Below are 15,870 nucleotides of genomic sequence, written 5' to 3' on the forward strand. Positions count from 1 at the left end.
ATGCAACAGATGCTGCGAGTCTGATGTTCAAAAGATGACGAACTCCAGGGTACAACAATACAATTCATTTATTTCAAAATTCAAGTGGATTCATGACTGGTTTGTTGTTCTTACATCCCCACACCAAGAAAAGCACAAATGTCAAAGTTCACAAAAAAATAATTTAAATACACTGTAGTAACCAACAAATTATTTTATTTTTTTGTTAAAGAAGTTGAAACCACCATTCATACCAGGGAAGAAGAAAGTTACGTAAATTAGCAATACAATGAAGCACTAATCTCTGACCTATGAACTTGACCAATAATGTAAGTATTGCCTTCTGACCCCTATGAGGCAACTAACCAGGTGTCAGTATTGGAGCATCTACAATGGCGATGACCTCAGTTCAACTTTTACAAAGTTTACAATCATCCACCTCAGTGAATATAGTTCTTTTCAGACAAAATCAAATGAATACTATTCCTAAATTCTGAAGGGAAAAAAAAAAACACTTATGAGGAAAATGAGACAGCAAACACTGATATAGTCTTCGTTTTCTCAAAATTGGTATTAAAATTCCTTTTTTTTTATCAAAATGGCACTTGGTGTGAGGACAGCTTTTTTTTTGCATTTTCATTATAAACTCAAAACAAATGTTTAATCATGATAGAATAGAAAGTGAAATGACACAATAGTATATTTTAAGACTTGTACATTCGTAAAAACAAACATATTGCCAAGTCTTAAATGAGAGATGAAGTTGCATCTTGTAAATAAAGTGAGATCGTTAATAATACAATTTTGTTGTTTTTTTTAAATAAAAATCAACCATAAACATTTATAAAGTGCCTAGATCCAAAACTTGGTTCTGTTCAAAGGTACTGAGGGAGCTATTCCATGCTGCAGGCTTTGTTAATGAAGTTTGTTAATCCAACTTACAAGAGAAATTCATGTGGCAATCTCGTTCCATTTGAATTCCACCTGCATCAGATTTAGACTTGCCGGAATCAATTGCACTACACATGCCGAGCATTGGACGTTTTGAAGTAAATTTAAAATATCTTCCTCTTTAACTGTGCACATTTAAAGCGTGATGGTCGTCGTGCAGCACATGTTTGAATTTCATGTAAACAAATAATGTATTTTACACATGTTATATACGTCAGTACGAGTCCCATATCAGGACGTGGGCGTGGCACAACGACTGTCGACCTTTAAGGCAAAAAATACAATATTTCATGTATGTTTACAAAATAAAATAAAGTGATTCACCTTGCTCGACATACAAGGAAGTTTCTTTCACAAACTTTCCAAAAACATGAAAAATCAAACTCTTGTATGAAGTTCTTCTTTGGTGTCTTTATTAGAAACATCTGGTACTTTATTTTAGCTGGAATTAATTATATAGATTAGTAAATTCTTAAATTTTTTTTCAATTTTCTTTGCAGAAATTATGTAGACATTTATATGCAAGATGTACCATAATATACAATTCATGATTACAATTAATTCAGTTACATCCACAATATGCAATCTGTTTTTCAATATTTTTTTAAATTGTTAATTCACAAGTCTTATGATAAACCCTAAATATAAACAGTCAACTTCAAATACCATCCTTAAAATAGTTCCATTTATAGTCTGCTCTTTTCCACATGAAATATTCAAATTTTTTTAACAAAAACGAGAAGCAATGTCACATTTTATTTGTTTGGTCCAAAATTAAGATTGAATTCAGTGAAAAGTACTGAAAAAAAAAAATGAATTCACCGACACCCTAATTTGAGTAGAAGAAAAAAATTTGGTGTTCAATGGAATAAGGTTATATATTTGTTTTTTTTTGGTTGGGTTGGTGGGCAAGTGGAAGGCAAAATGTATACCAGTCAGACTGTAGTCAATAACAACATTAACACATAACAGAAGTTTTAAAGTAATTATACTTTTGATTTATTTTTGACTTAGCTTCATGATTCGACCCATGAATAAAACTGTTCCTGTAGTATTGTCTCTGATAAGAAATAAAAATGGATGATTGGCGTTAAATTTATGATGTACCCTCACAGATTCTATGCCTACTAAGACTGCACTGGCTGCAGCAGCTTCGGTACCTTCCTCTGTTACTTCGATAAACGATTTATGTACAGCATCATACACAAACAACTCTCGATTATCGGCCATACCGGTTAAATCCGCCAAATCTGGGACAAAAATATCAACCATGCCCAACTTCTGCAATTCAGATTTTAACTGAAAACTGGATTCCATTTTGAATCTGGGAAAGGTAACGTCGACTTTTGTTTCATGCAGTTGTGAAAACCACTTTTGGAGGGTATCAGAGGTTATATTTTTCTGTAACGACAACAAACCATTGACCTCATCGGGAAGAATGGCAATCATACTCAAATTACTACCGCTGTACGGCATCTCAAGAATCTGACATTTTAAAACATCATCTGCATAAAATTTAAATTTGTTTTCATTATTATACATCATAGGTATTTTCACCGCGTTTCTCTTATCAAGATAAAAATTATCAACTTTGGTAAATTTTGGATTGAACTGATTCGCCCATTTGCCTTTAAAATATATCGCATTGACGAGAACGAGTTTCGTCATAGTACTGATAACACCTTCAGGGATCAAATCTTGTATGAGTGACTGAGTTTGCTTATCGACCCATTTATTGATCTCAACTCTGGACTCTTCAGGATTTCCAAAATTGAGAGGTTCTAAAGCACTGTCGTAATAAGCTTCAGTTGCTGATAGAAATTCTGAGACGAAAGTATAGTTGCTATCAATAAAGAGTTTATTAGCAGCATTCAAAACGTAACCAGCATCTTGGTTGAAAATCTCAGACCTCAGCATGTGAAAAGTGGGATGAATGTTCTCAATTCCAACTTGATGAAACTTCAAGACTTTTTCCATCTGTGTTGCACTTTCACTTTTGGCTCCTAGATACGTCATTGCTAACGCAACTGATATGCTGAACGGAGAGAACACAATGTTCTCTTCTTGATACTGCTTAGATTGAGTGAGTGTCTGGTACAAGTCAACAGCGAAGTCTTGCTGGGACTTAGCAAGAACTTTAAGTCCAGGGATTTCTTTCTCTTCCTCTTTGACTTCATTTGTTTCATGTTCTTTTATAACATTTTCTTTCTCTTGCTGTTCAGTTTTTTTTTGTTCTTCTTCGTCTTCAGCACTTTCTATCTTCTCCTCTACCGCCAGCCCTTTTTTCTCTGCATCCCGTGGAAGGAACACTACTTTGTCACGAACAACATTCACGCTTTTTTCCTCTGTTGCAGTGTTTCCTCTTGGAAAGCTGTAAACAGCGATTGCGAAAAAACCAACAACTAACATAACACCGAAAAACATTTTAATGTTGCGTAGTCTTTTTCTTTCCTTGTACTTTTTTTCTGATTTGCTATCGTCTTCGTCAGCATAGACTTGAATTGGAACATCCTGCCTTGGCCTCTGCCCCATACCATGGTGTGCCCGTTGCATTGTCTGAAAAGAAAACCGAAAACAGTCAATAGGAATTCATTGGGAGAATATAACACTAACGGTTTAGAAATTTAGTACACCAGGTAGTGTTGAAGTATAAAAGCTCACTATGCCAGTTAGATAGTTGCAGTTATAGAGCATTTGTCAATAAAATTGATAAAAAAAAAAAAAATATCAGAGTATCGAGCCAGCAAAGTTTTTGTTTCAAAATCATAAAATTCATGATTATTACTTATTTGTGGATTATAATAGTGTTCCCAGGAACCCAAAGTATCCTATTTACTGACTAAGGCCTATGCCAAATTGACGTCATAAAAAATGCGCCGCCGACTGTGCGCGTCGCCCAATCTTTTTACTAGCTGTCAAACAACTTGTCAAGTCAAAACATCTACGCACCAAAGTGAAAAGGTTGACGCACGAAAAATAAAAGTCAACCCACCAACCGTCTCCATTCTAAACCACGCCCACAGAATAAATAAGTTTATCTGCGTTGCTTCTCACGATATCAGTCTGTGAAATGTCACGATATCCAACCAGAAATATGGCTAATACTGTTACTGCCACCGGTAAAATATTGAAGAGACGGTCAAAAACATCAGAAGAGGTTGAAAATGATTGTTAACGAAATTATATTGTGTGGCGGTAATGCGCACTGGTCATTTTTCTTCTTTTCGTGAAATATGCCGAAGTTCATTATTATGCAGAGCAAGCAAAGGCAACAGACAATATTACCATAACTCCAGGATGGTAACTTGGAGTTGATCGAAACATTGAAGAGATTACCGGCTTTGATTCTTTCGATTGATGACACGTACTTCTCGTAACAAGAACTGGAGTGATGTCATTTTTGGAAAGACTGGGTATATATTTTTGACGTTGACATGGTGCTCTGTCAGCAGTATACGTAGCAGTGGTCTTGTCTGGCAAACAATGTTTGCATTTTGTTTTGAGGATATGCGCAAAAACTGCTTGACATTTCAAATTACTAGTACTGTCTTCGTTAAACGATGTAACATAGGCATTATAAAGTTACGCTTTATTGATGTAAGTAACTTGGCTGCTTCATAAAGTAGGAGTTCTCTTGTGACCTGATAGAATTCCTGGTAAAATTTCCTGAATATATATTATGTCGTTACCCGGTATTATTTTTATTGCACGTAAACTTGTATATCCAGAACTTCGCAGACCAGGAACATACTTCTCTATCTTGTGGTCAATATTTTCTAGCCACCATTGGAATTGAATAAGTCACCTCCTGCAGTTTCCATTTTGTTTGACTTCTCGTCAGTGGGCGTGGTTTAGAGTGGAGACGGTTGGCAGGTTAACTTTCATTTTTCGCTCGCGTCAACCTTTTCACTTTGGCGCGTAGATGTTTTGACTTGACAAGTTGTTTGACAACTAGCAAAACGATTGTGCGACGCTTCTCTTACACCAATCTGACGCATATTGCTCAAGGACTGCTGGGAGTTTGTTCAAAAATTTGAATGTTTTACGAATATAATGAATTATTTCAGTATTTTTTTACTAAATAATGATAACAAACAACAAACAGGCCTCAAAATAGCATAAATCTGTAATCAGTTTACATTGCTGGTCAACACATGATTTCATTACGTTTAAGGCCATTCTATTCAAGCAAGTTATAGCCTGAAATTATACAGGAACATTCAAACTTCAAACACAAATTTTATTATCGTTATTAACGCATGTCCTACTTTCTGCTGTTTCAAAGATTGAATTATGTATGACATTAATCTTTCACTAACAAATATTTCATTGAAATATGTGCTTAAAAGCAACTCAAATTGAAGTATCAACTTCTGTGTACGAACATTAGTGTAAAGAGGCGGCAGAGCGCTATTTTGGCCAATATCGGCTAGTAAGGCGTCATATGACACAGGTCTGTGCTGAGACAGTGCTTCCTGTGTTCTATTTCACACAACCATCTTGCTTACTGCTGTGTGGCGATTATGCTAGTTTTTTATGTTTGCTTCAATTTGCTACTTTTCGTCTTTTTTTAAATTTCAACCAATTTTTTGGAGGGGCTGAATAATAATTCCAAAAAACTAACACACATGAGCTTGCCAAAATGAACCATACTGTTACCGAACAACACATAAACCCGGAAGCTCCGCATAACCTTCAGACAGTGTAAATGAACCAAAGAAACTAGACCACATGCATTTTCAATCTGTCCCGTACTACATCGCACTGTGTAGGTGCACAAGTTGTGTTTGTGATAATTTTAAGGTGTGAAACACAGGGATTCCTCATTGAAAGGCTAATAAAGATTTCTAGACGATCCGGCTCTGGCTGGTTGCGGCCCTGGTAAAAAAAAAGACGTTCCGGCCCTGGTTTGGACGTTCCGACCCCAAAACAGTTCGGTCGACCCGGCCCTGGTGTAAATTATATTTGATACGTGTTCATATCTAATGTTAATATATTAAATGCATAACGAATGCTTGACTATCTTGTTTAACAACTATTTTTCGTCTTTTGTAGGACTTATCAGAGTTCATGGAAAGATTGCAGCCAATTTTAAAACTTACGTTTAGCACAATGCAAGGGTCGTACACACCTTCCGGTTGGGCGGTACAACGTCAAAGTACACACAATCATTGTAATGGAAATGAGGAGTGTAGCAAACACGCTCCAGAGACAATGCATCTTCTGCTCTTAATTTATTCACGCAATTCCCCATGGAAACACATGCAAACGAACCACACAAACTCGGACCCTGTGCGGAACTAAAATGTATTTCTCAACAACCAGAAGCACAACGTGCAAAGAAAAAGTTTATTTGTTTATTTACTGAAAGACCAATAAAACTATTTTGTCTGCCTTCTACATTCTTTTCCTCTGTTGATTAACGTTCTTAATTCATTAAGTGACAAACCACAAATGTGTATTCGAACCCTGACTAAAACTGATGGCAGGACTCCAGAAGACGTACCTACACTTTATGCAATTTTTTTTTAAATTATGCTAATTTATTCATGACCTGGCAGTTTCTGTGCTCATGAATATTCATTAATTTGTGGGTCAATACATTTTAAAAGGGGCGATATATTATTTTTGGGGGAAGAGTTAGAAAGGGGGATAAGCAATCCTTAGGGGGTCAATACAAAAGAAGGGACCCATTTGGAGAGCAGCCATGCTCCTCGTGTCTGTTGTTGCACTACAGCTGTCAACTGTGTTCGTTATTCGTCGACTGGCTTCCATGTGAGGTAGTATTCTTGTGTTCTGTTTTTCTGACTTGAGTTTTTGAATCAGCTGTTCATGTTTTTAACGTCTTTCATGTCTTTTGTAGGAGTGTCCAATCCGTGATTCGAACTTGCGATCTTTGAGTTCCCAGCACACTGTCTTGTCCACTGTACCACGAGTGTCTTCACACAAGAGATAGGATTTAAGTCCTATTCATAGGAGCACTGTCTTCACTAGCATTTCAAAATCTAACTAAATATACTGGATTCGAACCAGTGATCGCTCACATTGCTGACATAGTACAAATCAACTGAGCTATCTGGGTAGTCGTGCAAATTGAATAATTTGTTGTCATATTTAGCTTTATTGCCAAATAGTGTTTGCGAGAAAAAGATGGGCAGGAAGGGAATTGAACCCAGGTCCTCCTGATCACTATGCAGAGAACTGACCCACAAGACCACAATGGATTGACTGGGTGTGTTTGCATTTAATAAGAGTATATAGTGTGTATTGTGTATATATATATATATATATAGAATTACAACATATTTCTAGAATTGAGTTACAATTGTCCCAAAAATCAGCAATTTTGTGTTTTTACTTGTGTAAACTATATACATGGCATAACCCGTTCGTGTACATTTTGCCAAGTGGGTGTTTGCCATCTGCGTTGCCCATACCTGACCCGACCCTAACCCTAATGCCAAGACACGTTACTGTTAATAATTCCGTTGCCCATACCTGACCCGACCCTAACCCTAATGCCAAGACACGTTCCTGTTTATAATTGCTCAATAATGATACTCTGTTGTGCACTGTCTGCGGGTAAGTTGCATTGATGTCAACTGATTAAACAAGTCGCGTTTAAGTAATTTCCACTATTAACAAGTGGTTAAATTGTCACAATAAATGTGTGGACAAATATTTGAGATTAATTTTGGTGTAGACAACTCTCGTTTAATTAATTCCCACAATTACAAGTTGTTAAATTGAGAGAATAAATGTGTGGACAAATATTTTAGACTTATTTTGGTGTAGACAGTTCTCGTTTAATTATTTTACACCATTAGAAGTTGTTAAATTGAGAGAATAAATGTGTGGACAAATATTTTAGACTTATTTTGGTGTAGACAGCTCTCATTTAATTATTTTACACCATTAGAAGTTGTTAAATTGAGAGAATAAATGTGCAGACAAATATTTTAGACTCATTTTGGTGTAGACAGCTCGCGTTTGTTTAATTCCCACAATTACAAGTTGTTAAATTGAGAGAATAAATGTGCAGACAAATATTTTAGACTTATTTTGGTGTAGACAGCTCTCATTTAATTATTTTACACCATTAGAAGTTGTTAAATTGAGAGAATAAATGTGCAGACAAATATTTTAGACTCATTTTGGTGTAGACAGCTCGCGTTTGATTAATTCCCACAATTACAAGTTGTTAAATTGAGAGAATAAATGTGTGGACAAATATTTTAGACTTATTTTGGTGTAGACAGCTCTCATTTAATTATTTTACACCATTAGAAGTTGTTAAATTGAGAGAATAAATGTGCAGACAAATATTTTAGACTCATTTTGGTGTAGACAGCTCGCGTTTGTTTAATTCCCACAATTACAAGTTGTTAAATTGAGAGAATAAATGTGTGGACAAATATTTTAGACTTATTTTGGTGTAGACAGTTCTCGTTTAATTATTTTACACCATTAGAAGTTGTTAAATTGAGAGAATAAATGTGTGGACAAATATTTTAGACTTATTTTCGTGTAGACAGCTCTCATTTAATTATTTTACACCATTAGAAGTTGTTAAATTGAGAGAATAAATGTGCAGACAAATATTTTAGACTCATTTTGGTGTAGACAGCTCGCGTTTGTTTAATTCCCACAATTACAAGTTGTTAAATTGAGAGAATAAATGTGCAGACAAATATTTTAGACTTATTTTGGTGTAGACAGCTCTCATTTAATTATTTTACACCATTAGAAGTTGTTAAATTGAGAGAATAAATGTGCAGACAAATATTTTAGACTCATTTTGGTGTAGACAGCTCGCGTTTGTTTAATTCCCACAATTACAAGTTGTTAAATTGAGAGAATAAATGTGTGGACAAATATTTTAGACTTATTTTGGTGTAGACAGTTCTCGTTTAATTATTTTACACCATTACAAGTTGTTAAATTGAGAGAATAAATGTGCGGACAAATATTTTAGACTTATTTTGGTGTAGACAGCTCGCGTTTGATTAATTCCCACAATTACAAGTTGTTAAATTGAGAGAATAAATGTGTGGATAAATATTTTAGACTTATTTTGATGTAGACAGTTCTCGTTTAATTATTTTACACCATTACAAATTGTTAAATTGAGAGAATAAATGTGCGGACAAATATTTTAGACTTATTTTGATTTTAAATTGAGAGAATAACTATGGACTAATATTTGAGACTTATTTTGGTGTAAACAACTCGCGTTTGATTAATTCTCGCAATTACAAGTTGTTAAATTGAGAGACTAAATGTGTGGACAAATATTTTAGACTTATTTTGGTTTAGAAAAGTCGCATTTAATTTACTTCCACAAATTACAAATTGTTAAATTGAGAGAATAAATGTGTCGACAAATATTTGATACTTATTTAGGTGTAAGAACTCGTGTTTGACCAACTTCTACTATTGAAAGTTGTTAAAATAATGAAATAAATATACTGGTAGATATTTGATTAAATTGTGAAACTTTCTAACAAAATGTTAACTGCTGGCTTCGAACCCTCAATCAACAATTCCGCAGACACGGTATAAATTCAACAACACCACAGAAGATATTCGTTTGTTGCCTGAATTGTTTTCGTAATATAGGGAACGCCATCGACACTTTAACAAAACTTACCTTGACTTGGGTCTTGTTTATCTCTTGTCACAATCTGGAAACTGTTGAACAAATTGTGCGTCGTCCAGTTTAAGACGCAAGTTATTTTATTATTTATTCTTTCAGTTTTGTATGGTGGAGTTTTGTTAGGTTTATTATTTTTTTCGCGACGTTCTTTGCTTACTTGTTTACGGTTTGAGAGATTTCAGTTCATTTACGTTTTTACGGTAGCTCTGAGCGGGACTCGAACCCACTGTCTTTTCAAGCTAATTTTGTTTTATTTTGATGGCACGCTTGTGTACCACGCCACAACGTTGGTCGTTGAGTGGTATTCATTTTTCTAACTACTCCAGTGTTCCGATGAGTTGAACGGAAAAGCCAAAACGATTGCTGGTTTCTGATTGCTTCGGTTCTGGCGAGTGTGTATCTAGTGTGATTCGAACCCATGTCGTTTGTATTGGGCGTTTTTTTATTTCCCATGTTGGCTACGCCGTAATATGCAACCATTTCCCCGTTTTATTGTGATTTTGAGAGTGTTTAATGATGTCTTCCTCACCCGTCACGCCATAACCCAGTTTCAACAAGACTGCCATTTTGGAACAGAATGCGTGGCCCTCGGCGTGACCCGACTGACTATATGAGCTTTCTGTTCAACTGTTAAGCTAGGATTTATTACCGTTATTATCATTATATTGTCACATGATTTGTTTTACCTTATGTGTAATGTCTTAAGTATCTTTATTGTAATTTGTATATACCAATTCGTATATACCGAGGAAACGACCCCGATTGAAGGTCATGTATTTTGTGACGTCACCAATTCGTGTGTAGGTACGGCTTCTAGATCCGTGCCAAACGGATTGTATTAGATATGTATTCAAGTTATCTGTCTGCATTTGTTATGCATTTAATATATTACCATTAGATATGAACACGTATCGATTATAATTTACACCAGGGCCGGATCGACCAAACTGTTTTGGTGCCGGAACGTCCAAACCAGGGCCGGAACGTGTTTTTTTTACCAGGGCCGCAACCAACCAGGGCCGGATCGACCTGATACCCTAATAAATAATGCAACTTTCCCGGATCATTTTGAGTTAACCAGAAAGGCAGTAAAAATAAAGGTCATTCATTCCCTGTTCTGATCATCCAACCTTGACTCGACACGTACATGCACCAATTCCCTCAACAAGTTTGTGTGATACGTAGTACTACGAACCAGTACGTAATGAACTGTCGGTCGGGAAGTGACAATGACAAGGCATGAAAGAAACGTACCGTATGGTACGGTTTGAAATGCGTCGTAATGTAAAGCAATTGTTAAACGACTCGATTAAATAGCAGGCTGACAGTCCTCAAATATAACACAATACATAATTCAGTAAACGATCTCTATCTGTAATGTTCCAAGTCAGTGTCGTCATACTCACCAAAACTGGAATCGCCGGACGGTACTGAAAAAGTTACACTTCAATATTCGCCACAACCTCGTCTATTTGCAATAGATGGTCTAAATCTACGTACAGTTAGTTGTCCAAGCGTCATATAAAGTAACAACTTACATTGCCACGTCACCATCGACATAGACTAAGTTTTAATCTATTAAACTTCGTGACCGTGTTTGCGTGTCAGCTGAACAATACGTTCTGCTTCCTCGATGCCCTGGAGTGACCCGACGTGACCTCAAAAGGTTCCAGCTAAAATTGGCACCAGAGGGCGGTGTTTTTCGCAAATTGTGATCGCCGAAATCGCCAGACGTTCGGGGCAATCAGATTGCGATAGCGGATAGAGGGACCGATTTAAAAGTATTTTCTGAGTTTTGTCTGTCACTGTAAACTCAATGTAAACACCATAATATTTATATTTTGGCATTTTATTTATTTATCATATTAAGGAATAAACAAAGGAACAAGTCCTATATTCACAAGTAACAGTGTTGTATTTGACTATTGCAGTTTTGTTGAAATATAGAACAAAATGGACTGTCAACATCTAAGAGGTGAACCGTTAGAAATGGGTAAAAGGAACCAGCGAACAAAAATACCCTGTTGCAAGAGATGCGACTGTTACAATTGCGCAACTACAGTAGAGTGCTATAAAACCTGCCAAGTTCACCCCTTATACCTATTTGTGGGTGTCATTTTATTAACGCCAAGAATAAAACGAGCTACAAACCTGTTCCAAGACATTGTTGTCATTTAATAATTCACAGGCCCATTTTTTTAGAACTGTACATTAAAATTATCGATATAATTACTAGTATTTTATTTGGATCAGTTTTTGTTTTAATTGTATTCATTCTAATAATTATTTTTAACATTTATTTTTTTAACACAGTCTGTATTTTCTATTACTGTATTGTATTTTATTTAGAATTGTCCTAGTCTGATGGCTCGATAGTGTAATAAATTATTATTATAAAATACCGGGATTGACACGACATTTGAATCAGGTCACGGTTATTCTAAGTTCTTCTAGTAGTGATCAGGTCTATTCACTGTACGTATTTTTCCCAGGGGTGTTTGTACTGTAATTTAAGTACAGATTTCTTAAAGAATAAACAAGTTGTTGAAAACGTGGTGTGGCGCATACCCTTTCAATTCAGAGTCGCCCACATACCTCCTAATACATCTGCCTTCAGAATAACACACAAGTTAAAACAAAAATCAAGAGGCTACTATTCATGGGGGGACACAAATAATCCGAGAGTGGGGATTGTATTCTGCTATTGCACAACCCCACAAATGTTCCCAAATCAGGGGTTGGTACTTGTCTATTGTTTCTTTATTTTTGGAATCTACCCCAAGAACATCTCTACTTCATGTGTGAAAAATAGAGTCATAATTGTGTTGTTACTCCAAAATCCTAAACAGCCATAGTTGGCTATTATATTTCAGTCCATGTTACAGAACTAACCCCACCTCTAATAAAAATACACATTCACGACTTAGTCACTCATGGATTATTTTGATTCTAAATACCAGCTTGTGAAGTTTCACACTAGTTTTTTGTTTGTAGGTCCTGTATTTCCAAAGTTCTTGGTTGCTTCAACCGAGTCATCGCAACGAAAGTTCACATGAAAAACAATAAATTTTCACTAAGCTATACAAAGCATGGCTTACACAAAATATATCTGATATTGTTAAATGATTTTTTACTAGTTGACTGCCATGCACTAAGCTGTGAAGTCTCTGATGTCAATAAAAACTACATCATTATCAGTTACGTAATCAACTGTCAGTTTTGGGTAGAGGACTGTTTGGCAGGCACTTGGTTCAGGCGATTTGGAATGCATAGGTTTCAACGTAATTTTCTACATCCAAGCACACACAAAAACAACTCAGTTTTCAAACTAGATGTTATTTTATTTGTTGATTGGAAACGTGACAAATGTAGATAAACACTATGGCCAAAAAAAAACAAATTTCTTGGTTTGAAGATCACTTCACACCAGCTAAAAGAAATCACTTTTTTTCAAAGAAATCCAGGCCGGACAATAATATCCATATATAAAAATAGAATAAAAGTGGACCGATATCTTGCTTGTGAACTTAAAAACAAATCATTCAGATTTACTTATGGTGACACATTTCAAGAGTTAGGTGGTCTTTACATGGGAGCAGGGAGTTAGGTGGTCTTTGCAGTATATTTGACCAATCAGCAACAGAGGAGACATTCAAATTAGGAAAGATGCTTCTAGTAGCAGCAAATGAATCAAAACTTTAAGATACTGATGAAAAATATTCTGTATAATTAAACAGCTCATTTCATTTAATACATGTAGCTTAGATTCTATGTAGTGTTTCACCATTAATACTCCACTAAAGCCTAGCTACAGTGCTTGTAATATCAACTGATTACATCTATCCTTTCATCTGTGGTATTCCACTCGTGCCGATACACAAATACTTAGCTATGATGTAAATATTTCCCATTCAGATTTATACAAACATGACATTTTGTGTGGTATAAAGCAGTCATAAAAACAAAACTGAATGTTTCACACGCGACAATTTTCAACAACCAATTCAATGTCAACAGCTGGCCGTAATTAATAACCAGCATCGTATCTAAACATTAGCGGAGTGTGGTATGAGTGAACACTGCACAGATTTTAGGCAACACGGGATATTACTAGCATCGTACCTACGTGTTAATGGAGTGGCCGCAGAGGAACAAACACTGCATAGGTTGAAATACCTTGGCAGCCCGTATAAGCACACACCCAACTCTCAAAATATGCACTGACCAAAAGGCAGTAATCATTACATTAACTGGTCCCACTACAAATTGTGTTACCTTTGACCACATAAGGTCAGGGGTTACATAAAAGTAAATTGCATATCACTTGTAATAAACACAACTCCAGGTACCATGGTCCTTTATGTACAAAAGAAAAATAAACCGGCTAATGAAATTGCACCGTTTTTACAAGCAACACTCTTAAAGTTTTCAACTTGCATTTTTAAAAATAATGAAAAGAATCAAATATGCAATTACAGAAAAAGTTGATTAGAATTAGAATACATCTTGGAGAGTGATCTAAAATTATTACCTGAGCAGAAAACAGTTCATTTTAGTCTATTCTTACTCAATATACAAAGTAACGAATGTACATAGAAAAAGGCAAGTTTAAAAGAAATTCATCAAATCCAGATTAAAATGTTTACAACTATATTACGTGCAAATCAGAGGAAACAGTATTGCAAAATTTGTTGACATTCGCCGCACAGCTAAAAGGCAGAGAGCAGAAATCGTATGGCGAATATATACAGGGTGGAGGTTTAATCAATTACGCGACTGCTGAAAACTACTGTAAATCATTTAACTTCACAGGAATTTCTATGATTTCAAGATTTTGTGGCTTTCCTGAAAACAAAATATCGCGCAAATCACTGATCTTCCATGTAACTCCAGATATAAAATTTCAACATTTTTATAGCCTTGCGAAATACGTGAAAATACATCACTCGTGAAATTAAAACTGTTTACAGTACAATTAAAATTAAGGCTATGCTAATAACGTCCCTCTAGAATCTTTGCAACACTGTTATCCAAGATGCACATTACAAATTTCTATACTAAATGATCAGAAACACATTGCAAAATAATAATTTGGTTCACATGACCTGGATAAGCAATCCAATATTAGACATCCAACGGGATTGTGAAAACCAAATTATTATTTCGGATCGATCAGTTAGTTTATTTCTTACATTTATAATATTCTTAAACTGCACGTGTATTTAACTTATGTACAAAAATCAGTATTCCATGATCAGTACAGATGAGTTACGACGCCAAATCTTCACCAATTGCTTTTTCTCACTTAAAAATTGTTAAAAAACAAACGCGCAAATACCAATAAAAATATTACCTACAAACTTGAATAATTAACAATCATTTGCATTTTTTGGGTTAAAAAAACTTTTTTAAAATCTGTATAAAACGCTTAGGACTGTACACTTAAAAGAAAATATTATTTCAACCTTCACCTTTGAACTTCAACCTTTGACATGACCTGCTCAAATGGCGATACAGGGGAGGAGGGCAAAACATTTATAGTGAATAAAAGATTTGTTTTTGAGAAAATCACCATGGCAACACTGAAAATTTGAGCATATTTGTAATGCTGATAAATTAGATGTAAACACAGCAAGAGGAACAATGACTACTACGACTCCTATTTCAGATGATTACAAAATTCAGCTTCAAAATCCTCTGTACGGTAAAAAAATGCAAGAGACAGGCAAATACTGCTTTCGGTTTCTCCTTTACAATAATTTATATACAGAGGGAGACTGGGAGGAAACCATTATGGCAGGTTGAGTAGATATATCACAATTGTATATACCATGCTTTGATATTCCAATATACCCAGAGTCGGACGTACCACTATTGGATATACCATAGCAGGATAAAACTCATTCAAAAGATTTTCCTGATATATACCACGATTGGATACATCACTTAGATATACCACTATTTAATATAGCTTAGTTAGATTTAACAATATTGGATACATCCTGGTGTTAGATAAACTTGTATTGAATATACTATTGTTAGATATACCATTCTTTCTTCTTTTCAACTTGTGGTTGTTGTTGCACAGCGGTGTCTGCATCTGGGGCGTCCTCGGCTCCTTTGGCTTCGTTCGTATCGTAAGAGCCTTTGTGCCTAGCAATGTATCGGCCAATAATGAACAACAATACAATCAAAGCAAAAACTAGCACAGCTACCACACCTGTAATTGGAATAAACATTTCAATTAATCAGAATCAGAGAATACATACAAAGACAAATGTGTT

At 35.3% G+C, this 15,870-nt stretch overlaps 1 protein-coding gene and 1 pseudogene across 3 annotated transcripts in view; both read right to left on the reverse strand.

Annotated features, from left to right (window-relative positions):
* Positions 1 to 50: 50 nt before the first annotated feature.
* Positions 51 to 11,264, reverse strand: LOC100369961 (leukocyte elastase inhibitor A pseudogene; annotated as a pseudogene). 2 transcript variants are annotated; one of them, XR_013420354.2, is made up of 2 exons: positions 11,125 to 11,264; positions 51 to 3,486 (listed from the first exon to the last, which is right to left on the reverse strand). The product of XR_013420354.2 is annotated as a leukocyte elastase inhibitor A pseudogene, transcript variant X2 (transcript). The 2 variants fall into 2 exon arrangements; XR_013420353.2 differs by having other exon boundaries at positions 10,993 to 11,264.
* Positions 11,265 to 12,906: 1,642 nt separating this feature from the next.
* Positions 12,907 to 15,870, reverse strand: part of LOC100370105 (contactin-associated protein-like 2) — a 47,899-nt gene continuing 44,935 nt past the window's right edge. Inside the window, exon 22 of the mRNA XM_085495176.1 lies at positions 12,907 to 15,806. Within this exon, the coding sequence (XP_085351302.1) occupies positions 15,625 to 15,806 (182 nt within the window). The 3' untranslated portion in view covers positions 12,907 to 15,624. The remainder of the gene's footprint in view (positions 15,807 to 15,870) is intronic.

Source organism: Saccoglossus kowalevskii, chromosome 21 (genome assembly GCF_978046115.1).
Source record: "Saccoglossus kowalevskii chromosome 21, keSacKowa6.1, whole genome shotgun sequence".
NCBI lineage: Eukaryota > Metazoa > Hemichordata > Enteropneusta > Harrimaniidae > Saccoglossus > Saccoglossus kowalevskii.